This window comes from Elephantulus edwardii, unplaced genomic scaffold (assembly GCF_000299155.1).
Source record: "Elephantulus edwardii isolate Elephantulus edwardi_28Jun2011 unplaced genomic scaffold, EleEdw1.0 scaffold00107, whole genome shotgun sequence".
In the NCBI taxonomy this organism is placed as follows: Eukaryota; Metazoa; Chordata; class Mammalia; order Macroscelidea; family Macroscelididae; genus Elephantulus; species Elephantulus edwardii.
Window position 1 is genome coordinate 126273 of NW_006399857.1, and position 26200 is coordinate 152472.

Below are 26200 nucleotides of genomic sequence, written 5' to 3' on the forward strand. Positions count from 1 at the left end.
CATCAGAGAGTTGGACAATGACCAGGGAGGATAGAAGGAGAATTGATGCCTTTGAGCTGTGGTGCTGGAGAAGAGTATTGAGAGTACCATGGACTGCTAGAAAAACAAACAGATATGTCCTGGAAAGGGTTAAACCAGGTGGCTCCTTGGAGGCAAGGATTCTGAGGCTCTAACATACTTTGGACATGTTGTGAGGAGAGACTGGTCCTTGGAGAAGGACAACATGTTTGCGAGGGTGGAGGGACAGCGCAGGAGGGGAAGGCCCTCTATGAGATGGATTCAGTGACTGGGATAATAGGGATGGGAGTGTGAGACCCTGCAATTGGCACAGGATAGAGCAGAGTTTAGGGCTATTGTATATATGGTCTCCATGAGTCGCAAGTGACTCGACGGCACATAACAACATGGCTGTATAGGAAAGCCTAGCTGAAATCACTATGCATTTGGCTATTAAAAAAGAACAGTTAGCTATTTCCACATGCATTTTAGATAGTCCATTATGCCTGCTAAAGGGTTAGAGGAGGACCATCAACAAGGTAGCCAGGCCCCGTGACTGCAACAGTGGGCTCCAAAGTGAATGTGAGGATGGTACCAGGCTAGGCAATGTTTCTTAAAACATACGTTGTTAAACTGTAGACTGGCAAAGTTCTCAGCAAGGGCTCAATCCAGAATGAACTAGTTTGAGTCTCACGTTTGGATGCTACACAAGTTTTAGAGCTGAACTCTTGACAAGACCCTGATCACTGGCCTCAGGTGTAAGATTGGAACTTAGAGCTGACCGGCCAGTGGATTTCCAGTGCTGTAAATGACACAAGAGGAGATACCCATCTTTCCTTCAGAGTCACTGGACACAATCATAGAATGGGTGTAATTTCTGTCGCAAAAGAACTCACCAGTTAGGACAGACAAGAACAGTCTCATTTGGTTAAAAAGAACTGTGTATCATGGCCCAGACTGTGCTGGTTTCAGGTATGCTGTCAAGGATACTGTGGTAGTAAATTAAACAAGAAAGATGATTCTTAAATTACTGTCAGTGCTTCAAAGTAGAGAATGACTATAACGGGAATGCTGTGCAATCTGCATAGTAAGAACCAAACAGCAGCCATGAGTTGATTCTGAGTCTGGTTTTCATCTTTAAAATGTTAAAGGAAGCCGACTGTCGTATCTTTCTCCCAGAGTGGTTGGTAAATGCTATTTGCTGGTCTTTTGGTAGCAGCACATTGGTCCTAGCAGAGCAATAGATTCCCTTCAGTAAACTTTTGCTTTGAATCCATCAGATGCTGTGCTGGAGAAGGAGGGGCAAACTCCTCCTGTGCTAGCAGGATCTGATTCGATGGCACACAAGAAAAGGAGGGGAAGGGAATTAAACTTTCATCCTGATTAAAATAAAAAACAACAAACACACACACACACACAAAAAAAAAAAACCCAGAAAAAGAATAATGGGGAAAAAGTCTTATTATTTACTTTCTTTTTTCGGATCCACAATTAATGTTCATGGAAGCAGAAGTCAAGAAACCAAAACAGCATACTGCACTGGGCAAATAAAAAATGTGCTGCTCAGGACTTTTTGAGTGCTAACCAGGAATGCCAGTTCAAAGACTAGGGTGTGCTCAACACAAGCCATGGGGTTTTCAATTGCTTCTCAAGTATATGGAAGCTGGACAATGTAAGGAAGATCATGAATAATTGATGCTTTTGAGCTGTGCCAGCAACAGTATTGAATATACTGTGCATGGACTGCCAAAAATAGCACTGAAGTGCTGCTAGAGTACTCTTTAGAAACAAGGCTGGTGATGCTTTGCTTTGCATACTTGGGTTAATTTGGAGGGACCATTTCTTGGAAAAGTAGAGGGTCAGCAAAGGATAGGAAGACCCTTAAGGAGATAGACACAAAATGACTGCAAAATACAGCGTTAAGCACATCATAGATGTTGAGAGTGGGCAGGATTTTGTTTTGTACTTTTAGGGTCACTGAGTAGGAGGGCACCTAAGAATGGCTAAATTGCTGGGCAAAGAAGAAGAGGCAAATAGAGAATCATGACACCAATCAATGGCTCTAAAATTTTTCTGTTACATTAGTGTACGTATGAGTTACGCTTTATTGGTAAAAAACTTTATTCCTATTTTTAAGTTGGAAAAATTATGTTTTTATAGGATGGCACAGGAAAACAGGGTTCAAATCTGTTTTTCATAGGACTGCTATGTCATGGCACTTAAGATTAATTAAAAATAAAGGAGTCGCAGAGTATGAAAGTGAACATTGGGATTCTCAGCTCATGATTTTTCCTGATCTTTTTACTATGGTCGAGTTCAAGGATTTACACCAAACTTGGGGATTCTTTTCTGCAGGAATGCTCTCTGCCATTTTCCCAGAATCCTAGGTTCTCAATCACTTTTCAAGAAGCCAATCAAATGCCCACTCCTCTATTAAGTATTCCCAAACACCAAGGAGAACCTGAGCCCCGTTCTTGCAAGTGACTCCCTAAGATCTGGTACTATTTTCCAAAACACTAGCAGAGGCTTGCGGACACAAAAGGCTCCCAGGCCCGTCCCCAGAGCCCCAGGCACGCAGCGGTCACCCCTGAAATACACGCGGCTCCTAGCTGAACCCAGAGCCCCTCCTGAAATCCAACGAGTAGATCCGTAAAAATGTATCAAAATAGATTCCAACCACCGGAACTTCTTGCTAAAGAGAGGAACACCCCCAAGGCTAACCCAAAAGGAGGTCCAGGCCCGGCGACCATTAACAAGCAGCTGCTTCCTCCTCGGCGCTTGACTCCGCAAAGATCCGCTTCCGGGGCAGAGGTCACTCCCCCCCTTCCTGCAAGATGGCGAGCGGCGGCAGTGGGGGGGTGTCCGTACCTGCGCTGTGGAGTGAAGTGAATCGTTATGGCCAGAACGGCGACTTCACCCGTGCTCTCAAGACCGTCAACAAGAGTGAGTGTCCGGGCCGGCGCGGGCGCCGAGGCGGGCCCGGGGCTTTCGGGGGGGCACGCGGCCTCCTTCCGCCGCGCGCGACCCCCAGGGCTAGTCGGTGGAGGGGACAGACCCCGGGCGCCCTCCGCTTGGGCCGGATCGCGGAGCGGGTCCCACGCCTCGCCCCTCTCCTGGAAGTCTCAGGGTCCTGGGAGCTTAGAGCCACGTGTACTTCCACCTCTGTACCCCCGCTGCGGACATTTAAAGAGACCGCAGCAGCTCCCGGTACCTTTTTCAAACTCTGTTATCGTTGGAGTCTGCTTCATTTTTCAGATTCTCAGATTGCCTCTTTTCCTCCCGTCTCTAACGGAGTGGTCGCGATCCTGCCCCAGGGACGAACGTAATTTGTAATCTGTTGCTGACAAGGTGACAGCTGTACGATTTCATTGCAGAGGGGTGGGGAGGGCTGGCTCTTTGTCACACGTGTCATTCCCACAGGTAGAATCACCCCGGTGGATGTGTGTGTCTTCAAGCCACCAGCGTTTGGAATAATGTCATAAGAAAAGTTTGTCCTGTTTTTTTGACACTGACGTGATAATGTCAATTACTGGGTTTCCTGTGAGAGTCAACACATTATGTTCTTTTATCCTGTCCCGGAGACAGTGGGGTTGTCACAGGACAGAGCAGAGTTTAGGGCTGTTGTACATAGGGTCGCTATGAGTCGCAGGCGACTCGAGGGCACATAACAACAACAGATAACTTTAACGTGCTGTGTTTTTATAAGTACTCAATTTTGCTTAATTATTCTCTCCTGAAGATAGTTTGTATTTGTTAAATTTGAAATTTAGTAGACAGAGCCAGGATTTGGCTGTTCAAAATAGAGTAGTAACATAGTAAAGCTGTGTAATTTGTTCTGCAGCCTGTTGCAGTGTTAATGTGAACATGGGTCATTATGACTGCAACACACTTGATGACTTACTACACTGAGGATATTGTTAGGTGCCATAAAGTTGAGTACTTCTCACAGCAACCCTTTGAACAACAGATCTGAACCCTGCCCTATCCTATGCGTCAGCACACTTACTGACGCATTTGAATCCATTACTGCTGTCACTGTGTCATTCCACCTGGTCCAGGGTCTTCCTCTTCTTCGCCACTCCTCCACCTTTCCCAGCATCATGTCCTTCTCCAAGAGATAACCCCTCCTAACAGCATGCCCAGAGTATGTGAGGTGAAGCCTCATGTTGCCTCCGAAGAGCATTCCTCTCCAAGACATATGTTTGTTCTCTTGACCATCCATGGGATGTCCACTGCTCTTTTCCAACAGTAGAGCCCAAAGGCGTCAGTTCTTTTTCTGTCATTCTTTTCCATTGTCCAGCTCTCAGCTGCATGTCAAGTGATTGGAAAGACCATGGTCTGCATCAGATGCACTTTAGTCCTCAAACTAACATCATTACTCCTCAATAATTTGGAAAGGCCCCCAACTGCAGATTTTTCCCAATGTACTGTGTCTTCTTATTTCCTGACTGCTGGTAACAAAGGTGTTAATTGTGTATGCAAGCAAGATGAAGTTATTGACAGTTTCATTCTCCTTTCCATCTGTCATGATGACGCCTTTATTGGTCCAGAAGAAAGAGTCTTTGTTTTCCTGACATTGGTCTTCTGCTACAAGTGCTTCAAGTCCTTCTCACTTTCAGCAAGCAGAATTGTACCATCTGTGTAATGCAGGTTATAATAGCTGTCAGTTAGAATTACTTGTTAATTGTGTAGGAGGAGTTACCTGTCCTTCTCCCACTGAGAAACTGATGGCCTCAAACTGTGTGCCTTTGGGATTGCAGCACAGCTTCTTGCCACTAGGTCACCAGACTCCCTCAATGGAATTATTTGACACACACAATAAAACTCAGCTTGAATTAATTTTGTCTCCTGGGTAGACCTTGACCAGTATTATAAATATGTGACAGAATTTTTTTTGTTAATCAGGAAAGGTAATCGATTTGTTTTTGTATGTTGTTATTAGGTAGTGTTAGGTCGACTATAACTCATAGTAACCTTATGAATCTTGTAATATTGGAACCTTGTAATGTCTTGTTATGTATGTGTATTCCTTATTGATAAACATTCCTTTGACTTTTAAACTTCAAGTTGGACTCCAGTAGTTGCTCCTATAGTTACTCTTCAAACGAACTAATGCAATGCTGGTCAGTATGACACTGAGCAGCTGCCTGGCACAGATTATTCAAGAGACTAACTTTATGAACAAGAATGTTGCATCAGTATTGGAGGAGGACTGATTAATAACCTGTGTTAAGTAGGTAAGACAGCTTTGCTTGTTGAAACAGGGATTTGAGATACTTGCTGCAGAAGATCAAGGAATGCAGCCTTTTGTATGGATTGAAACTCAATATCAAGAAGACAGTATCAATGACTGAGATCTCTCCTATTAAATGTATTATTGGGGGCGGGGGGAAGAAGGCAAAAATCCTTACCACCAGACAAAGTAGGCAGCAGCATGACAGAGAAAAGATTGAAGTTGCTAATGATTTCATCTTGCTCAAATCCACAAACAACACCCTTAGCATCAGCACTCAGAAAAGTAAAAGATGAGTTGCATGGCTCCAGAAGGCTAAAGAGCAATGATATCAGTCTAAAGACTAAGGTACACCTGCTTGTTCTGCGTCTGTAAGCTATACAGTGAGTAAGAATGACAAAGGAAGAAACAATACCTTTGAGCTGTGGTGCTGGAAAAGAGTATTGAACTAGCACAGACTGCCGAGAGAACAAACAGGTCTCTCCTGGAGAAGCTAAAACCACGTTACTTCCTTGGAGTCAAGGATTTTGAAATTTCATCTCATACTTTGGGCATGTTGTCAGGAGGGACTAGACTTTGGAGAAGAACAACATGCTTGGAAGGGTGGAAGATCAACACTAGGGAAAGCCTCCCTGGATGAGATGGATTAACCCAGTGACTGTGGCTAGTCAGAATAACGTCAGGTGTATCAGTGAAGGTGAGGTGGGCTCAGGATAGGGCAAGTTTCAGAGCTGTTGTTTTAGGGTCGCTATGAGTTGTAGTCCACTCAACAACACATAACAGCTACTTCTCTTTGATAATCTTACATTGGAAACTCAAAAAGTCATTGTCATTGAGTTAGAAACAATTCATAGCTGACCCCTAAAAAAGAAGCTGTTCTTTTGATTAGTTGCCTAACTCTCAGGGACAGCTATGTTTCGGAAACAGTAACAGCAAAATGGGTTGTATTTGTTTTATGCTTTACAATAAAGAAGAATTTTCTGACATTTAATGTAGAATTTCTTATTTACAGATTAGAAAAGTGATATTTAGCATTACATGGCTTTCACAAGACTTCAGAGTAGTTAATAAAAAGCATGCTTTCAAATCTAAGTCACTTGATTCTGAATACTACATGAATTTTTCTCCCCCTGCCATGAAATAATAAAATATGTCTCATGCTTCCCAAGATGAAAAGTTTCTACCTTCTTGCCTCCCCACACCCCTTCTTTTTGGGTACATGTATCTTGGTAAATCTTTAATCTGTTTTACTAAGAGTTTAATATATTGTTACAACTTTTTTTAGTATAGTATCTAAAGTTAAAAAGATTGATATTTTTTTTCTGTTGTGTTTTTTTTGTTGTTTTCCAACTAAGGTTTTCTTGGAAGCAGAGTGGCATCATCTTCTTAACACATTGCCGCACACTTTTTTAAATTGACGACCGTGCTCAGAAACAAATTTGCTGTCATTTGCAGCAACATGTTAAACAACGTGCCTCTGGAAATTATGAACTTTGAGAAATGACAATAGTTATAGAAGAGCTTCAGGTCTTTTGTTCATAGGGTCGCACGTGATGAGTAGTGCTCAACTCAGCGAGCAGTCAGCAACAACATCAATGTTGTCTACTGTAGTAAAATTAGAAATGAGACAGGAGTGGGACCTTGAGTGAAAAGATAATGGAATAATGAGTAACTTGAGTGAAAAGATGGAATAATGGCTTTCCTAAAATTGGTGTCTAGTACTGCAGGTCAACAAGGATGATGTAACTGCCCTGCACTGTAAAGTCGTATGCCTTATCCAGAATGGAAGTTTCAAGGAAGCCTTGAATGTCATCAATACTCACACCAAAGTGTTAGCCAAGTAAGTGGTTTAGTTGTACAGTTACTAGAAACACTTTTGGTATAGTTAAAATTATTTCTATGATTTCTCCTCCATTGCTAACTGATTTACTTCCTTCCCCTCTCTGCTTTTGGTTGACAGTGGTATTTCTGTAACAGAAAGGAACAGTAGGCTTTTTGTCCTGTTTTTTTCCCCTAACCTTCAAGAGTCTTTTCTTCACTCTGGTCTTTCAATGCATAAGAAATTTTAATGACTTTATGACGTAGGGAAGCTTTCACATAATCTTTATTCATTTTTGTTGTTTGCCATTGAGTCAGAACCAACTCATAGCTGACCATGCAACAGATTTTTAGAAGCAATACATTACACAGAAGGAAATTGTCCATTTTCTTCCCAAGGAGCAAGTGGTAGATTAGAACCTCATGCCTTATTTAGGGTTCACAGCACAGCTTCTTACCCAGAGATCATACTGTGTATTGTCAGGGTGGAACCAACTCATGGCTGACCCTCCAGCAGGTTTTCAGAGGCAGTAAATTACATGAGAGGAGCTTGTCCATCTTTTTCCTGCGGAGGAGGTGGCGGATTCAAACCACATGCCTATGAGTTGACAACACAACGTTGCCACTAAGCCACCTGAGCTTCCTAATATTTATTAGGCCAGTGAATGAAAGATATTATTATTTATATTCATAAATACTTATCTCCTCACAAATGGTGGTTAATAAGTAAAAATGAGACATAAATGGTATAATGTTTAAATGAATTTTTAAATTTTGAATGTCTGTAAGATTTTTTTGAAGTATGTTTACTAGTTGGTTGGGAGTCCAGTGTTTGCGGGGGTGTGTGTGTGTGTATGTGTGTGTGTGAGTGAGCGCACACGAGAGAGAGAGAATGTGTGTGTGAGACTTTTTCTTTGCTGATCATTTGCTGTTTAAACAAATTAAAACACTGTATGCTTATTATGGAGCCCTGGTGGCTTAGTGATAACTTATACTGCCAACCCCAAGGTATGCAGTTTGAATCCACCAGCTGCTTCTCTGGAGAAAGATGGGAAATTACCGCCCATATGATTTCCCGCATCTGAAAACCCCCTGGAATGTCAGCAGTGAGTCACTTCCAAGTCAGCAGTACCTAATCACAGTAATACCACACCTTATTTGATTAGTGGATAACAAACTTTAAATAATCCACTTAAAATATTTATATTGTCTTTGTTTCTAAGAATATGTGTTATTGAACTGATTATTTTCTTTTTAAATGTTTCTTTAAAAGACCAGTCATTCTGATAAGAATATCCATGAAAGTAACCATATGAGACACAAGGGAATGGGTATAATTTCTTGTCACTAGCTTTGTGATTTTTGTGCACACCACTAACTTTTCATCATCATTTACTGCATCTCTTATTACAAGGACTAACTAATGTGTCAGGTAGTGAAAGCATTGTCTGGCCTACTGTGATGACAGTATTACCTTAGAATAGATTCTCTTTTTTTTCTTTTTCAGCAACTCTCTTTCCTTTGAGAAGGCATATTGCGAGTACAGGCTAAATAGAATTGAGAATGCCTTGAAGACAATAGAAAGTGCCAACCAGCAGACAGACAAACTAAAGGAGCTTTATGGACAAGTGGTAATTACTGCTTTAAAATACCTGTTGACAGTCATCCTGAGTGAGCATGATTCTGCCTCTAGCGAGGAGCAGGGATGCTACACAAAACTGACCAACAAACGAGTTCCTTGAGGTTTGAATATATTCCCTCTTTTTGATCTTCATAAGGCCAGTTGCTTAAAGTTGGTTTTTTAACAAATGATTTCCTTGGAATAATTGGAATAGTCAAGAAAGTAGAAGAACTGCAAAATAAAATTTTCTGTCTATTTGAAAAGATGAAAAACAAAAATCCATGAACTTAGACACATTACCATTCTCTCTAGTATTTGGTATTTTGAATTTAAAAATTAGAAAGTGTGAAAAGGGTTTTGATATATTCAGCTAACTCTTGAAATCTGAAAGGTATTTTATTTTGAAAGGTTTTTGAGACATAAGATTAAGCTTAATGGAAAAGATAATTATTAACAATTAGAGACTAGAACCAATCTCTAATATACATAGTATACTCATTGGCTTAGAGTGACAATTTTTATTGCCATTTAATATATTTTAAGACAACTCTGTACCTTAGCTAATCTCTAGGAAAGAATATGCAGTAAAATATTGTGAATACCTATGAAATGCTGTTTCTGTTAACATCTAATTTCTGTTTAATGAAGTTTAGTAATCATGTACTGTGGATTTTTTTAAAATAGATTTATGTATAACAGGATTGATTTCTGTACAAAGGGTTTTTTCACCACTCGCGTGCTCATCTTCTTTTAAGAAAATAGTCAATAAACCACTTAAACAGTTGTGGCTACCAATCTGTAATATGGTTGATTCATTGCAGGTAATATTTTGGGAATATTAGTAACACAGAGAACTAATAAAAAATTAGGAAGAAAATAATTTGTCCCTGTTATGTTGATAAAATGCCTTTTTAATGGTTCTGTAAATGGTTTGTTTGGTATTGGAGATTTAATACCAACTGCTCATTTGATTATTTTTACTTATTATTTGTCCCTTCAGTTATACCGATTGGAACGCTATGATGAGTGCTTAGCTGTATATAGAGATCTTGTGCGAAACTCCCAAGATGATTATGATGAGGAGAGAAAAACCAACCTTTCAGCAGTTGTTGCAGCTCAGAGCAATTGGCAAAAAGTGGCTCCAGTGAGTATGCTTAAGTACGCACATAGCCTGGAATGATACTTCTGCCTCATGCTTGACTGGTATTTTGTTCCTTGACAGGAAAACTTGGGCCTACAAGAAGGCACATACGAATTGTGCTATAATGCTGCATGTGCACTGATAGGACAAGGCCAACTGACCCAGGCAATGAAAATCCTACAGAAAGCTGAAGGTTGGAAGTTTATTAAAGCTATGTGTATAGGTAGCATTGCTATAACTTTGCATAGTATCTCTCCACAAGGTGCTTTTGATTTTTGTGAGGTAACTGAGTGATGTTAATGCATGAGTATTTCTGATGTGCAATTTGTTCTTTCTCTTGGATCTTACCATATTGCTCTTATATTTTGTGTGATCTTGAAATCAACCTACTTGCTAATTTTCAGCCACACGCAACTTTAAAGTTTGAAATTTGAAGAGTAGGTTTTTAAAAAGTTTCTTATGAAAGTTAAACGTGAATTTGATGAAGTGCTTCATCTCAAGCACTTAATGTTTACATGTCATAATCTTCAGTAATTATTGTCCAGGTAAGTATACACGTTTGTTGTGGCTGTGTTTATGCACACATGCATATACTACCTCATTTTTTAAGCTTATTTACTATTTTCCCATATCTACATCATTTGCAGTATTTATTAGTAAAAAACAGAAAACTTTTTCAACTAGATTATGTTTCAGTTCCTGAAATGTTTAGACTTTTCTCCATGGAAAGGTTTCTCCTTAAACATTGAGACTTTTCAGCATTGAGAATTTTCCTTGCAGGGAGTGCATTGAAATGTGAGGCATATTAAAAAATGAAACTCATCTATGTTTTACTATTACATGCTTAGAGTTAGGATGTCATAAAGAGAAAACACTGGTTTTTAAGAACTTCGTTTTCTTTTTTTTTTTGAACTTCGTTTTATCACTCCCAGTTTAACAGTGTGAGAAAGGACACTCTTACATAATACTGTTTGAGTATAAGGTTATACAGACTTCACAGTGAACGTTCCAGCTTGGGTGTGTATAGCAGACTTTAAAATTTGCTTATCTCATCATCTGGGAATTATAGTTTTAGAAACTTGATGAAATAATTGGGTAAATTACATATGTGTGTGTGTGTGTGTGTGTGTGTGTGTATTGAAATACAGCATGAGTTTTTAACCTCTTGATGAAATAATTGGGTAAATTACATGTGTGTGTGTGTGTATGTATGTATATATATATATATATATATATATATATATATTGAAATACAGCATGAGTTTTTAACCTCTTAAGGGATTGCTGCATTTTTTTTTTTGATTGCTGCATTTTTAATAATCACAAAGCACGTGTACATGTTGTTGTTTTGTTCTCTTGAGTCGGAACCAACCCATAGCTGCCCCTTCAGTGTTTTTTCAGAGGCAGTTAGTTGCACAGGAGGAGATTAACCATCCTTCTTCCATGGAGCAGCTGGTGGCCTGAAACCGTGTGCCTTTGGGATTGCAGCACAGCTTCTTTCCATAGGCCAGCAGAACTCCCTGATGGCCATGTAGTCATTGTAAATAACAATGCATATCTAAACTAATTACAATATAAACCTATCTATCGTATATAAAATAAAGGAAAGGAAGCTTCAAAGAAGTATGTATATATACTATCTCAGTTTCATTTAAAAATGCATGTGCTTGAACATTAAACACAACTAGAAATAACTAAAATGCTAGGAATGGTTATCTCCAGATAGTACGATGATGCTCTTTTTTACTTTTTTCAAAAAGTAGACAGTGTATTTATAATATTTCTTTAATTACCTTAAAATTTTTCACAATATAGATACTATGAACAAAGAAAGTACTAAAGAACTAGAATTATCCAGGATTGGTAAAATTTTAGTAGTGTATTTGATGATAAGATAATTATGAGTTTGCTTGTCATTAAGATTATCTTGAAGCCTTCTGCCCAGGAATTTAGTGATGAAAGGAAATGTAAGTTACTTAGAAATGTTAATTTTAAAACAATTTTTTTTCTCCCTTAGATCTTTGTCGCCGTTCACTATCAGAAGATTCTGTAAGTATTAAATCCAGATTTTACACTATAATACAAATTAGTAAGAGGCTCTCTATACATTTATATGTATGCTGTCTCACTAAATAGAAATCATAGTGAAGCTCTTTGGATCAGTTTGTAAAGTCTATTAGTTTGATAAATCAAAGTACAAAGAGTCAAATACCTGTTTTGCTTTTGATTCACGTATATACAGATTTCATTCTCCAGTCTTGAAATGCAAGGTTATGGCCTTTAATTGTAGATCTCATAGGAATTTCATACATATTTCTTATAAAAACTACATATAATTCAGCATATGATTTCTGGGTATGTGTTTATTAAAGTAGATCATTACTCTTAAGCAGCTGTGAGGAGTTTCATTGCAGAGTTATTAAGGTGTTACCCTTTTCAGATCCTTTTACCATTTCCTGGCGCACATCTCCTTTAATAATATTTTTCTTTTGAAACTTAATTTTATAACATCTTTCTAAACATTCATGGTGAGTTTATTTGCTGGATTTTTTTTTTATTGTGAGTTTTATTGAAGCAAGTTTTTTCAGACTTAGGTAGTTTTTTCTCACTGTAGTACTCCGTAAAACATCACAACTGAATGTAACAGCTGACATAGGGAAGTTTGGAAACAAGTCTGAGCCCTGGTGAGCATAGACTACACTCATCAGGGGAAAGAAGGAGTGCTTTCTGGTCAAAAAACCTGCTAGCCTTGAGCATTCATTGCACCCCGGAAATGAGCTTTTTCTGCAAAGAAGAGAAAGCAGCTGAGTCTAGAGAGGCTGTTTGTAGAGCTTCAGTTTGAAGTATAGAATTAACTTTAGCTTTTGAAATTCTCTGAATTTTCTAATCTTTAGAGTTCGGTAGAATTAAGAGTGAAACATTGACAAACTTTTTTTTTCATGAGAATATTATTTTCTAGAGTGTGCTGGTATCATTGTAAGTCAGATCCTGGCTTTTAGACTTCTTAATTTTTTTTATTCCTTTTTTTGTAGGATGGTAGTGACCAGTAAATGGTACTCCTGAGTTTGTTGCTGTTTTCTAAAAGCTATTTCTTGCCATTCTCATTTAAACTTTCTGGGTGACAGTTCCTGAGTGATTCTGAAGAACTCACTCTAAGGGAAAATTCTTGGAAATTGCACTCATTAGTGCTGTGTATCTTTCATATGTGCAGGTTACTTGATAAGCGTGGCTTGTTTTGGAAAATTTAAAGGAAATAAATGTTTCTTTTCTTTGCTTAGGATGGGGCTGAGGAAGACCCACAGACAGAACTGGCAATCATTCATGGTCAGATGGCATATATACTGCAGCTTCAGGGTTGTACAGAGGAGGCTTTACAACTTTACAATCAGATAATCAAACTGAAGTAAGTTATTAAAATGAAGTACCTTGGTAGGGGATGATGCTTGGTTTGTGATTTTTTTTTTAAGTGTGTACCTTTTTGATTGTTGCTTGTTGTTCACAGGCCAACAGATGTGGGATTGCTAGCTGTAATTGCAAATAACATCATTACCATTAACAAGGTATGAAATATATGTGACATCCTACTCTCAACACTTTGTCCTAAGTATTCTTTCTCCATGGCAAAAAAAGTCCAATTATAGCAAAATCACAGTGAAGCTGTTAAAATTATAAAGCCTTTTTGTAATTGCAGACCCTAGCCTTTAAAATCTTTTCCTTCTACTAATTTATAATAATGTTGGATGTCTTCAAGTCAGAATTAACTAATAGCTGATCCTCCACTGAATTTTCAGAAGCATTTCATTGCACAGGAGGAGACTGCCCATCTTTTCTTGCAGAGCAGCTGGTGGATTTGAACTGTAGGCCGTTGGGATTGCAGTGCAGCTTCTTACCACTAGGCCACTAGTTGTTTTTGTTGTTATGTCGCTTGCTACTCATAACGACACTGTGAACAACAGCCCTAAACTCTGCTCTGTCCTGTGCCAATTGCACTGTCTCTGACTCCAGTCACTGAATCAATCCACCTCATAGAGGGTCTTCCCCTCCTGCGCTGTCCCTCCACCCTACCAAGCATGATGTCCCTCTCTAAGGACTGGTCCCTCCTTAACAACATGTCCAAAGTATGTTAGACGGAGCCTCAGAATCCTTGCCTCCAAGGAGCCACCCAGTTTAACCCTTTCCAAGATGAATCTGTTTTCCTAGCAGTCCATGGTGCCCTCAGTACTCTTCTCCAGCACCACAGCTCAAAGGCATCAATTCTCCTTCTGTCCTCCTTACTCATTGTCCAACTCTCATGCATAACAAGTGATAGCAAAGACTATGGGCTGTATCAGACGCACCTCAGTCTCCAGAGTGACACCATTGCTCTTCAGTACCCTGGAGAGGCCCCTAACAGCACATTTTCCCATGGCAATGTTGATGAATCTGTTTGTTTTCTTGGCAGTCCAGGGTACATTCAGTACTCTTCTCCAGCACCACAGCTCAAAGGCTGAAATAAAAATTGAGCAGTTTTATTTTTGGGCAGGAGGCATATTTGATAGTCACTGTATTTATTAAAAGGCAAAATCTTGTTGACAGAGTTGAGCTCACCCATAAAGGATGGACATCATTTAAAGGTTAAGCAACAGCATAAGCAAATATACATATGAAGAATTATTTAAGAATTGTAGAAGGAAAGTGAAGAAACAGGTTAGAGCATATATACAAGCTGGCTGTTAAAGCATGGATTAAATTGAGTAATAGCAGTGAGAAAATATTGAATATAAAATAAGTGCCATGCGCACAGTGTTTAAGAAAGTCTGATGGTACCCTGCATAATAAATTGAAGTGTTAAAATAATGACATAGAAGAACCAGGTAGGAATATAATTTTGTGAGGGTTCATTTACATGAAAGCCAGTTTCACATTAAGGAAAAGAATTTGTTGAAATACCTTTGCTAATTTAGAGTTTTTAAATTGGTAGAAGACATGATTAAAAATACAGTGCTATCACTTTTTTATCAACTTGTAATGTAACAAATCGAGAATACTGTGCATAAGATAGGACAGTCAGACTCTTAGTTTGTCCTCAGGGTGCTATGTTTCATAATAATTGCTCTGACAGATGTGAAACTTTCTATAATTCCTAACAAAGATTCTAGACAGATGATACTTTACTTTCCCCAAATAGACATTTCAGAGATCAAACTTCTCTGTACTTTTGTTTGATGAGAAGCAAACAAAATGTTTTAACTGTCTTCTGTTAGTAATAATAATAAAATAATAGTAATGGTATTTCAGAGTTGTTGTTTCTGTTGGCCTAATGGTAAAGGTTTAAACTGCCAACCCAGAAGCAAGCAATTTAAATCTACCAACTGCTCCACTGGAGAAAGTTGGGGACCCTCCTCCTGTGCTGTCTGTAGCTTCTGAAAAACCTGCTGGAGGATCAGTGATGGGCTAGTTCTGATCATAGATTTCAGAGTGCAATATGTCATCCAAATTCAACAGAGCATGGCATATAGAAATTGCAACACCTTTTGAGATAGAATCCCAGTTGCCACTGCAAGATTTGTGCTCTCCCTGGGTGGCAGTCTTCAGAAAACTCAAAACAAGCAATTAATAGTAGAAGTACTAAAAACAACTGCAGTCTTGCCTGTGTCATCAGTGCATCTTACTTGCTAGTTTTTTAGTATCTGTGAGTACGGAGCAAAGTATTCAGAAGCCTCAAATTAGGTTTAAAAGGTTTAAATAGTGGGAGATAAGTATATACATCTTGTTGTTGTTATTATGTGCCCTCGTCAAGTTGCTTGCAACTCATAGTGACCCTATGTACAACAGCCCTAAACACTGCTCTGTGCCAATCGCACTGTCTCCAACACACTCATCTCGATTACCCCAATCACTGAATCAATCCACCTCAGAGAGGGTCTTCTGCTCCTGTGCTGTCCCTCTACCTTCCCATAATGCATATTGTTGATAGATCTTCCACCAATCCTGATGCCACACTTCTCTTAGAGCCCAGCCTTTCAGACAGTCTGTTCTGCATACAGGTTGAAAAGGTATGGAGATAGGACACATCCCTGGCGTACACCTTTTCCAATTTTGAACCATGCAGTGTTTCCTTGTTCTGTTCTGACAACTGCCTCTGGGTCCAAGTTTAGGTTTCTCATTAGCACGATCAAGTGTTCTGGGATTCCCATTCTTCTTAGAGTCAGCCACAGTTTGTTATGATCCACACAGTCAAACGCCTTTGCATAATCAGTGAAACACAGATAGATATTCTTCTGGTATTCCCTGCTTTCAGCTAAGATCCATCTAACATTAACTACAATATCCCTAGTATCACGACCCCATCTAAACCTGGGCAGGACTTCTGGCAATTCTCTGCTGCTGTGCTGTTCCAGTCGTTTTTGGATAATCTTCAGTAGAATCTTGCTTGCATGTGAAATCAATGATATCGTTCTATAGTTTCCACACTCTGTTGGGTCACCCTTCTTTGGGATGGGAACAAATATAGATTTCTTCCAGTCAGTTGGCCAAGTGGTTGTTCTCCAGATTTCTTGACACAACTTGGTGAGCATGTCCAGGGCAGCATCAGTTAGCTGAAATATGTCAATTGGTATACCATCTATTCCTGGGGCCTTATTTTTTGCTATTTCCTTCAAAGCAGCTTGCACTTCTTCTTTCATCACCATAGGTTCTTGCTCATATGTTGTTTCGTGAAATTCTTCTGTGTCTGCCAATTCCTTTCAATACAGTGACTTAGTATATTCTTTCCATCTTCTTTTAATACAACCTGGATCATTTAATATTCTGCCTAAAGCATCTTTGATTATAGCAACTCTAGGTTTGAATTTGTTCTTCAGTTCCTTGAGCTTAAGAAATGCTGAACGAGTTTGGCCCATTTGATTTTCTGACTACAGCTCTTTGCACATTTCATTGTAATATTTTACTTTGTCATCCCATGCTGCCTTTTGGAATCTAATGTTCAGCTCTTTAGTATCTTGAATTTCTCCTTCTGCTTTGGCTTCTCTGCGCTTCAGTGCAATATTCAGAGTTTGTTCTGACATCCATTTTGGTCTTTTTTTTCTCGTCTGTCTTTGTAATGACTGCACTCTTCCTGGATGATACCTTTGACATCCTCCCACAACTCATTTGGTCTTTGCTTATTAGTGTTCAAGGCCTCAAATCTGTTTCTGAGATGGTTCTGAAATTCAGGTGGGATAAACTCAAAGTCATATTTTGGTTCCCGTGCATTCAGTTTAATTTTCCTCAGCTTCAGCTTGAACTTGCATATGAGTAGTTGGTGGTCTGTTCCACAATCAGCTCCTGGCCTAGTTTTCACAGCTGATATTGAGCTCCTCCAATGGTTCTTTCCGCAGATGTAATCAGTCTGATTCCTATGCATACCATCGGGTGAAATACATGTGTATAACCTGCATTTATGTTTCTTATAAAATGTATTTGCAATGAATAAGTCATTGGTTGTGCATTGGCTGTGACTTCTATCTCCAGCTAGGGACTTAATGGTAAGGAATTACCTTGCTGACCCAAAGGTATGTGGTTTGAATCTACCAGCTGCTCCACAGGAAAAGATGGGCAATTTCCTCCTGTTTTATTTATTGCCTCTGAAAACCCACTAGAGGGTCAGTAATGGCTCTTTTCCAACACTACAACAAATTTGAATTACAGAAGTATTGTTTAAGAATCTGTTACATATGAATCTTAGAATTCTAGGTACCCCCAACTAGGTAGTTATATGTTCTTCTAAGTTCCTTTCTTTATGTAAAATAACTAAATGAAGAAAAATTAGGTCTTAATGTGTTAAGAAAGTTGAAGTCTGATGTTTCTATTAAATTTTTTTCTGTCAGGACCAAAATGTCTTTGACTCCAAGAAGAAAGTGAAATTAACTAATGCAGAGGGAGTGGAATTTAAGCTTTCCAAGAAGCAACTGCAAGCTATAGAATTTAATAAAGCTTTACTTGCTATGTACACAAACCAGGTAGGTGATACACTTCTGGTATCTGTCAAACCTACTTGTGTGTTGGTGGTTTTTAAATCTTTTGTCTTAAACATACATGTGTTTTTATGTTCTTCAAAGAGTTTTATGTCAGATTTTATTAAAAAAGTAATTTGCCCAGTTCTTTGTAAGGGTATAAAGCTCATTGCTTTTAACATGAAAAAACTGTATTTGGTATTTTTAGAGGAAATTATTTTCTTAGTACTTTATTTGTAATAGCTTTGTGTTTAAACAAGAAGCATCCTCAAAGGTGCTGATCATGTTTACCATTTAAGAGCTATTCTTTATCAAGTTATAGATTGTATACAGGTCAATTTTTACTGAGTAGAAGCTTTCAGTGGGCAAGAGATGTCAGTATTTCTTTTACACAGAAATCAGTCAAGTTATTCTTAAATGTTTTAGCAAGAAATATTCTCTTTTTAAAGCATATGCTCATACCTGATACAAACTCGAGGTTTTTTAAGGAAAATATAGTTTCTCTTAATTGTTTATTAAGAATGAGAAGGGAGGAGGAAAGGTGAGTAAAAATTCATACATCAATAATAGTCATATAGAAAGGTGAGCCAAGGGAAAAGCAGTATCTAGTAAGGAGGTGGTCAACATAATATCACTAAAGAATAGGAAGACGCAGGGAGTCATGGAAGGATTAGTGGAAATCAGAATTACAGGGGCAAGTGAGAAAAGCACAGTTACATTGTGAGTAAAGAAATTAATTGTTGTGGAACTAGATGTATGAATTATTGAATGAAAATTCACTGAAATCATAAATTTCAAAAAGAAGACCTTGACATTTAAGCAACCAGGTGAATATCTGGAACTTTTCCTTTATTAAATGATAATAGAACTTGTAAAGCTTAAATTCAGTGAAAAGAAACACTTTCTTAAAGGAAGTAATTGGGAATAGACTATGTAAATGACTTCCTCTTCCGTAGGTAGATCTTCATTTGTTATTTTGGTTTAGAGGCAAAACACACTCTGGACTATGCCATCGGTACCCTTTAAACTTGATAGATACTCTATTTTCCTCAACCAGTTTCCTCTTCTTACTTTCTTTTACTCCTTTTCTTTTTGGATAATTAGTATTTATTAATGAACTCATTTTTGTAGGGCAGAAAAAGTAAAAGTATTGTCTTTTAGGCAGAACAGTGCCGAAAAATATCCTCCAGTTTACAGTCCCAGAGTCCTGAGCATCTCCTCCCTGTGTTAATCCAAGCTGCCCAGCTGTGCCGTGAAAAGCAGTACGTGAAAGCAATCGAGCTGCTTCAGGTAAAGGAGTTACTTTCATTTATTGTCATGAGATGTCAAGCAGTTGCAGCCATGCTTCATTTTTATTTTGCTAACTTAACAGACTTTTTGTGGGAAAACTTGAAGGTAATGTCCCTCGGTAGAAATTCCATCGTGCTACTTAGCTTTAATGAGTCCTGGATTGTAGCTTTATTGGTTCATGTAAGTTTTCTTTATTATGCACATATTTTCCACAGAATTTGAAGAATTCTTTTTAAGATTAACAGGTATATTTTAGGCTTTTCATATTAGAGCATGGCTACACCTTTCGGAATAAGATGTTGGCTTCAAACCTCCAAATAGTTAGAAAATTGCTGGAATGTTTTAATCAGTCCTATTAGATTACACTGTCCTAAGGGTAAAGTTTATTGGAAAGTTGGACAGGATAAAATTAGAAATATCCTAAAGGGCTACCTGTAAAGGACCATCATTGAAGAAATGCTATTTTTTTTTTATCTTTCTTAAAATAAAAAAATCTATTTGTTGTTGTTAAATGCCATCAAGTCAACTATAATTCATAGTGACCCTGCGAACAACAGATCTGAACCTTGCTGAGCCATTTTAGCAATCTCTGATGTGTTCAAGCCTATTATTATTATTACTACAGTCAGAGTGTTAATCTAACTTGTTAGCGGTCTTCCTCTTTTTTGATGACCTTCCACTTATCCCAGCATGATAAGTCCTTTCCCAAGGACTAGCCTCTGCCCAAAAATATGTGAGATGAAGTTTTATTATCCTTGCCTCTAAGGAACAGCCTGGTTACACTTTGTCAAAGTCAGGCTCATTTGTTCTTTAGACAGTCCATGGGATACTCAGTACTTTTATCTAACACTACTACTCAGAGTCACCAGTTGTTCATATGTGATATTTATTCACTCAGATGCACAGGAAAGAATTGTAAAGATCATGGCTTACCTTAACTGGCATTGTTGTACCAAATTCTCTTGCTGTTATTTATTTGCTAGTTCAATACTGGTAACTTGACATTGTTTGCTTATCTTCAGAGCGTGCTTATAAAATACAGTAGGTATGAAACAAAGTTTTTCTAAAGTAAAAATTTTGGTCTAAGACCAAAAGTTTAATCTTTTAATCTGCTGAATTTAAATAATTCTTTTATAGTTTATATCTGCAATCTATAATTACAATATATAGTTAGTTGTTTATAATTAAATAAGGTGTGGTGTTTTTTTTTTCTTTACTCCTAACAAAAATCTTTTAGGAATTTTCAGATCAGCATCCAGAAAATGCAGCTCAAATTAAGCTAACCATGGCACAACTGAAAATTTCCCAAGGTATTGATTCCCTTCATGATTAAAATGGCATGTTAATGAAATTATGTAATTGATATAATGATTCTGTAGTAGTTATGTATCACGTGACTTTTCAAGTGTTTGTGTACTGGCGAAACATGATTATTGCTGTTAGAAATGTGAAGCTAGATGTGTGATCTCCACAGACTGACTTTTAATTTAGTGGGCCTTTTCTTACCCTTATATTGTTAGAGTGATTCTCAATCTATGCTTTGAAAACTGGTCTCCTGTGTTCAAAATATCACCAGCATTTAGTGTGTAGAAACCCTTATGTCTATTATTTAGTAGTACTTGTGTGAAATAAGGGTTTGCTTTGCCTTCAGAATTTCTTAGCCTCTTATTTCTTATTTATACCTTTCAACTGTGTCTTTTATAGGAAATGATTAGGAAGTTTAATGAGAACTGATAATTTTGAACCACCTTTGAACTGTTCTTTAGAACTGTGTTGTCCAGTATGGTAGCTACTAGCCATATGCAGCATTTCTAAGTGTAAGTTAATTAAAATGAAATAAATTTTTTTAAATGAAATAAAATTTTCATTTCACTTCAGCTGCTTTAGGTACATTTCAGTAGTTTTGTAAACATGAGTGACAAGGGCTATAAAATATTTCCAGATAGAAAATTCTTTTAATAGAATCTTGCAGTTTCTGTGTGGCCCTTAGTTCACTTGGGAAGGAGAAAAGGATTGAAACAATGTATATATTTAGAAAGGGCCATAATACTTAAACTGATATGAATCTTTGATAGTAAAATTTTAAAATATGGATTGTTGCAAAGTCAGAAATGAATCCTAGCTGATCCTTCAGTGGGTTTCTAAGACTAAATTACACACAGGAAGAGACTACCCATCTTTTTCCCCTGAAGGCCCCAAAGAGCCACAGCCCTTGGTTATCTGTGAAACTTTTAAATTAGATGGTGATTACGAGAAGCGTCTGTAAGGGCTGCTTGTTGTTGTGTGTGGTCCAGTAGGAACTGACCCATTGCTGACGCTCCAGTGGGTTTTTAGAGGCAGTTAATTGAATGGGAGGAGATTGCCCATCCTTCTTCCAGGGGGTAGCTGGTGGATTTGAACTACGTGCTTATGGGATTTTAGTACGGCTTCTTACCTCTAGGCCACCAGAGATCCCCAAGGGCTACTTAAAGGGATGATCATGAAAAGAATGATGAAAAACTGTTTATTTTTATATTACTCTGCTCCGTCCGACATTGCCTTAGCCCTTTTAAATTCTCTTTTCCTCTTTCTCCACACCTTTCTTTTTCCCTTGCCTACTCTTTTGTCTTCTTGTCCAGTTTTCAATTTATCTTTGCAAGATTTATTTATTGTCCTGAAGTTGCAAGAAAAGACTGTAATCTGGTTTTATTTATTTTTAAAGACACTCTTAAGAGTTTATTAAGTTACTGTGGATTACATTAAGTTTAAAGTCAATCTTTCAGTGCCACAGGCAAGTTTCCCTGGCACTACTATCTGTAATGACATGTTCCAGAGCTTTTAAAGAAAGACTCTTTGAGTTTAAAAAAAGAGAACTAGAACTCAGCAGGCTGGGAGTTGTTAAGATTTGTACTGGTAGTAGTGCTACCATTAACTTTTCTTTTGAGAGCTTAAATTAAGTAATGTGTTTCTTTAAAGAGCTGGTAGTATGGTCAAAGTGTATGACTACTAATCAGAAGGTTAGCAGTTCAAACCTACCAGCTGCTCTTCAGGATAAAGATCATTTTAGCTACTTTGATAAAAATTTACCTCTGTGGAAACTTTGGGTCATTCTTCTCTGTCCTTAAGAGTTACTATGAGTCGGGATCTTACTTGACAGCAGTGTTTTGGTCTTGTTTGATTTTCTGGTTTTAAGTTTCTTTATAATTAAATTCCCTTGCCTATAAATAAAGAGAAAAGCTTATATATTAGAGATGTTGCAAAATGACATTTACATTTACTTTCCTAAATAGCAGAAAGAAGTAGAATTCCTTGTAATTTTCCTCCCTCTTAGTAAGCTTTTTTCAGTGTGATTCTGAATTTGTTTTTAATCTCCTAAGGTAATATTTCCAAAGCATGTCTAATACTGAGAAGCATAGAAGAGTTAAAGCATAAACCAGGCATGGTGAGTGTAACTAAAATACTACAAGGAATGGAATTGCTAGTGCATTGGTTTTGGTGTTTGTATTCCTTTTGATTTTTTAAAATATGCTTAAATAATCTAGAAATAGTTCAAATAATAACAGTTACACTGTGACATAAGTTTAACTGTATTTTGTGTACTATTTTGCTTTACTTGATTACTTATACAGCTGTACCACACCCTGTTTAGGCCTTGGCCTTGTCACTAAAAGCCAGCCTTATAGAGCTTACCTATGGCCTATGTAAGGAGTAGCTTAGTTTGATTTGTACTAAAAATCAATTTAATAGTATCAGCCAACAATTTTTGTTTATACTTTTGTGTTAGATAATTCAAGCACTGTGGATTTAAATTACTAGCTGTGAAACATCTGTTTCATATCAAACACTGAATTGGTAGTGGTGGCATGTGTATCTGTTAGGACTTTTATTTGTAGCAGTGTTTTCTACTTCAATTTATTATAGTTGACATTTACTAAAATAGCATTATAATGGTGTTTTCATTTTAGAAGAATCCTATTTTAGGAGCTAGACTATAATTACTATATATTAGAATCAAAATATTTCGGGAAAACAAATTAATTCTAGTATCTGGCTTTGCACTAGTGCTTAACAAATTTATTAATTTCATTTTGGTTGCTATATTTATTGCCATGAAGTTTTAAAATAATACTCCCTAATTAGCCTTTTACTGTCTATGGAATCTGGTAATTTGTGTCTTCTTTTTTCCTGATCTCTCTAGCTTTTATCAATCTCCTCAAAGATCTAACTTTTTGTTTCCTTTCTGACCTCCCTCCTACTGCTCTTCCCCCTTCACCCCAGTTCAGCCACATGGGCTTCCTTACAGTCCCTCAGACCCACCAGGCAAGCTTTTTTATTGACTGTGTAACTTGTGTGCCTGACTACCTAGCAGGTGTTCTATTATAAAAAGTGTCCAAGATTATAAATGATATCTTCAATATCTGCACAAGGCTTTTTGGCGACTGGTACCAATCCGCTTTGCCCTACCAGTGAGCACTTTGACTAGCACTGCTCCAGAGGAAAGTTGTATTTTCTAGGTAACTGATTTTGGTTTAAATTGTTGTGGTGGTTGTTCATGGTGTTTCTAGGAATAAAGTTTAACTCTTTACATATAATATTTTTATGAAGAATTAGGTACTAGCAGAGAGCCTAGTAACCTTATTTGCTGATTTTCATTTGTTAAAAGTTTATCGTAGGATTGAATGGGAACGAAACTAATTTATTTCTGCCTTTGACTGGGCAGGTGTCTGCGTTAGTGACTATGTACAGCCATGAGGAGGATATTGATAGTGCCATTGAAGTCTTCACGCAGGCCATCCAGTGGTATCAAAACCATCAGGTAAGTAAATGGAATAAAATGGTGTGAGCATGTTACTTGTCTGAGTGCCGAGCTCACTGGTCTGATGGAGACTGGTGGAATCCCCAAGTCTCTGGCTTCACCAGCCTTTGAGCCTTAAACTGAACTCAGCACTGTAGCATGCTTTGCAGCCAAACAGAGTTGGTGTTAGGTGCCCTCAAGTTGACTGTAAACCATAGCGATAGGTTTTAGGTGAAGTGCAGCCAGAGAAAGTGCTCTTTAGAAGCAAAGCCGGTGAGAGGTGGATCACATACTTTGGCCATGTTATCAGGAAGGAGGGCTAGTCCTTGAAAAGAGAAATCATATTTGGAAAAGTAGAGGGTCAGCAGCTAAATGAACACCATCAGAGTTGGTCAGCCCTGAAAGCTTTCAACCTTTCAGGATCACACAGTGTTTGCCCAGAGATGAAACTGGGAAGGTAAGAAGGGAGAGGAAGGAGTGATGAATGGAAATAAAAACTGCAGACAGAGGGGAGGAGGAGTAGTGATGCTGTGTCATAAAATATGGTTGAAGGGAATACTGGTTGGTCTGCTCTGCAAATTATGAGAATGTTTATATAAAAGAATATAGAAAAGTAAAGACCTGCAGTAGTCAACTCAAAATATAACAGACTGTGTCAAGAAAATGAAGGCTATTAGACTGTAAGTTCATTTTTTAGAAGAATGTTGTTATATGTCTTTTAGTCTGTTATGACTCATAGTTGACTTTGTATAAATTACCATTTTCAGTAATTTCCTAGGCTGCAGTCATTATGAAATAAAGAAATAAAAAAAATAAAGTTATGGAAAAATAAATAATAATAAAGCTACAACCTTAGAAAATATTAGCCCTAGATTTTTCTAAAGCTTCTTTGAGAGAGAGAAAAAGTGTGTGCGTCTGTGTATGTATTCATTCTTTGGGTGTGTGTGTGTGTGTGTGTGTGTGTGTGTGTTCATTCTTAAGTAAGAACGATAATGGTACATGATTATGTACAAGAGAATTTTAAGTGGCTGAAGAACCAGCCCTTTGAGTATTAGTAACTAGTAGAACAGTCATACATAGAAAAATTGCAGATTGTGTCTCCATCTAATAGGAACATACGTCTTTATTGCCAATATAAGTCTCAGTGTAGGAAGTATTTAACTTTTACGCACATATGTGCCATTTTGTACTGTTAGAGGACTAGAGTGCTCTGCGAAGTACTGTGGTAATGCTAGAGAATTGTGATTATGGGGGATACTTATAGTTGTTAAACAGCCTGAATACAGATGAGCTCTCTGCCCAGATTCAGCCGATTTTTCAAGATGCCTCTCTCCCTGTTCATGTGTATGATTTTGTATTTTTGCACTCATTAGAGTTTAAAATCAAGAATTTGATGTACTGATCTGTTTTGTAAATCTGGTGAATAAATATAATTTTATTGACTGGATAAATATTTCTCTTAAAATCTTTTCTTTCCCCCCTCTTTTTGAATCTGTAGCCCAAGTCTTCTGCTCATTTGTCCTTGATAAGAGAAGCTGCCAACTTTAAACTCAAATATGGGCGGAAGAAGGAGGCAATTAGTGACCTCGAACAGCTATGGAAGTAAGCTCTGAAGAGTGGGAATGTGGGAATCTCACTCTTAGTGCTATTAATTCATAACGAGGGAACAATTGTACCTTTTTTTTAAAATGCTATTTCCTTCCGTTTTAAGAGCTGTTTAGTAACTTTCTTATTTTTTCTTACAGACAGAATCCAAAAGATATCCATACCTTGGCACAGCTTATTTCTGCTTACTCACTTGTAGATCCAGAGAAGGCAAAAGTGTATCCTTTTGGTAGTTGCAATCAGCTCCCAGATAGAATTGTAGATCTCCCCCATTTCCTGTCCTGTGCCTAGGACTTTTTATATTGTTTGTCAAAATAACCAATAGACCCTACTGTATTTTAACTAGTAAAAGCAAAAATGAAAATTTGTTGATCCATGTGAATTCAGTAGTCTATTCATTTTGGGGTGCAGTTTGTTCCAGAGACAAGAGTGTCCAGACCCAGGACACAGCCTACATCCCTCCAAAGTGCAAGTCTGGTGGGATTTGGCTTAAGGAATCATACTTCCTTCAGGTAGGTGTAGGTGTGCTTGAATCTGAAGTGTCATTCTGAGGAAATCTCTTTGGTCACTTGCCCATCCGAAGTAATTCCTGTTGAAACAGGAATTCAGTGTCCTGTTGACTGTAAGTACCTGGATCACAGGTATTATTCCAGTCAAGAGTCAGAGCCAGGAAGAGAGGAACCTTGATATTTTTTTTTTAAGGGAAAAAAAAAAGCTTAATCGTTGTTTTGGAATGGAGTTTTTATTT

General features: G+C 37.9%; 1 protein-coding gene across 2 annotated transcripts in view; it reads left to right on the forward strand.

Moving 5' to 3' along the window:
* The first annotated feature begins 2820 nt into the window (after positions 1–2820).
* Positions 2821–26200, forward strand: part of SRP72 (signal recognition particle 72kDa) — a 29895-nt gene continuing 6515 nt past the window's right edge. Inside the window, exons 1-15 of one of the 2 annotated variants that reach the window (XM_006891961.1) lie at positions 2821–2940; positions 6950–7070; positions 8556–8679; positions 9670–9813; positions 9892–10003; positions 11828–11859; positions 13089–13213; positions 13313–13370; positions 17658–17789; positions 18945–19073; positions 20311–20383; positions 22430–22494; positions 23773–23868; positions 25346–25449; positions 25593–25670. In XM_006891961.1, coding sequence (XP_006892023.1) covers positions 2832–2940; positions 6950–7070; positions 8556–8679; positions 9670–9813; positions 9892–10003; positions 11828–11859; positions 13089–13213; positions 13313–13370; positions 17658–17789; positions 18945–19073; positions 20311–20383; positions 22430–22494; positions 23773–23868; positions 25346–25449; positions 25593–25670 — 1502 coding nt within the window. In that variant the 5' untranslated portion in view covers positions 2821–2831. The remainder of the gene's footprint in view (positions 2941–6949; positions 7071–8555; positions 8680–9669; positions 9814–9891; positions 10004–11827; positions 11860–13088; positions 13214–13312; positions 13371–17657; positions 17790–18944; positions 19074–20310; positions 20384–22429; positions 22495–23772; positions 23869–25345; positions 25450–25592; positions 25671–26200) is intronic. The other variant, XM_006891962.1, reaches the window with a different exon arrangement.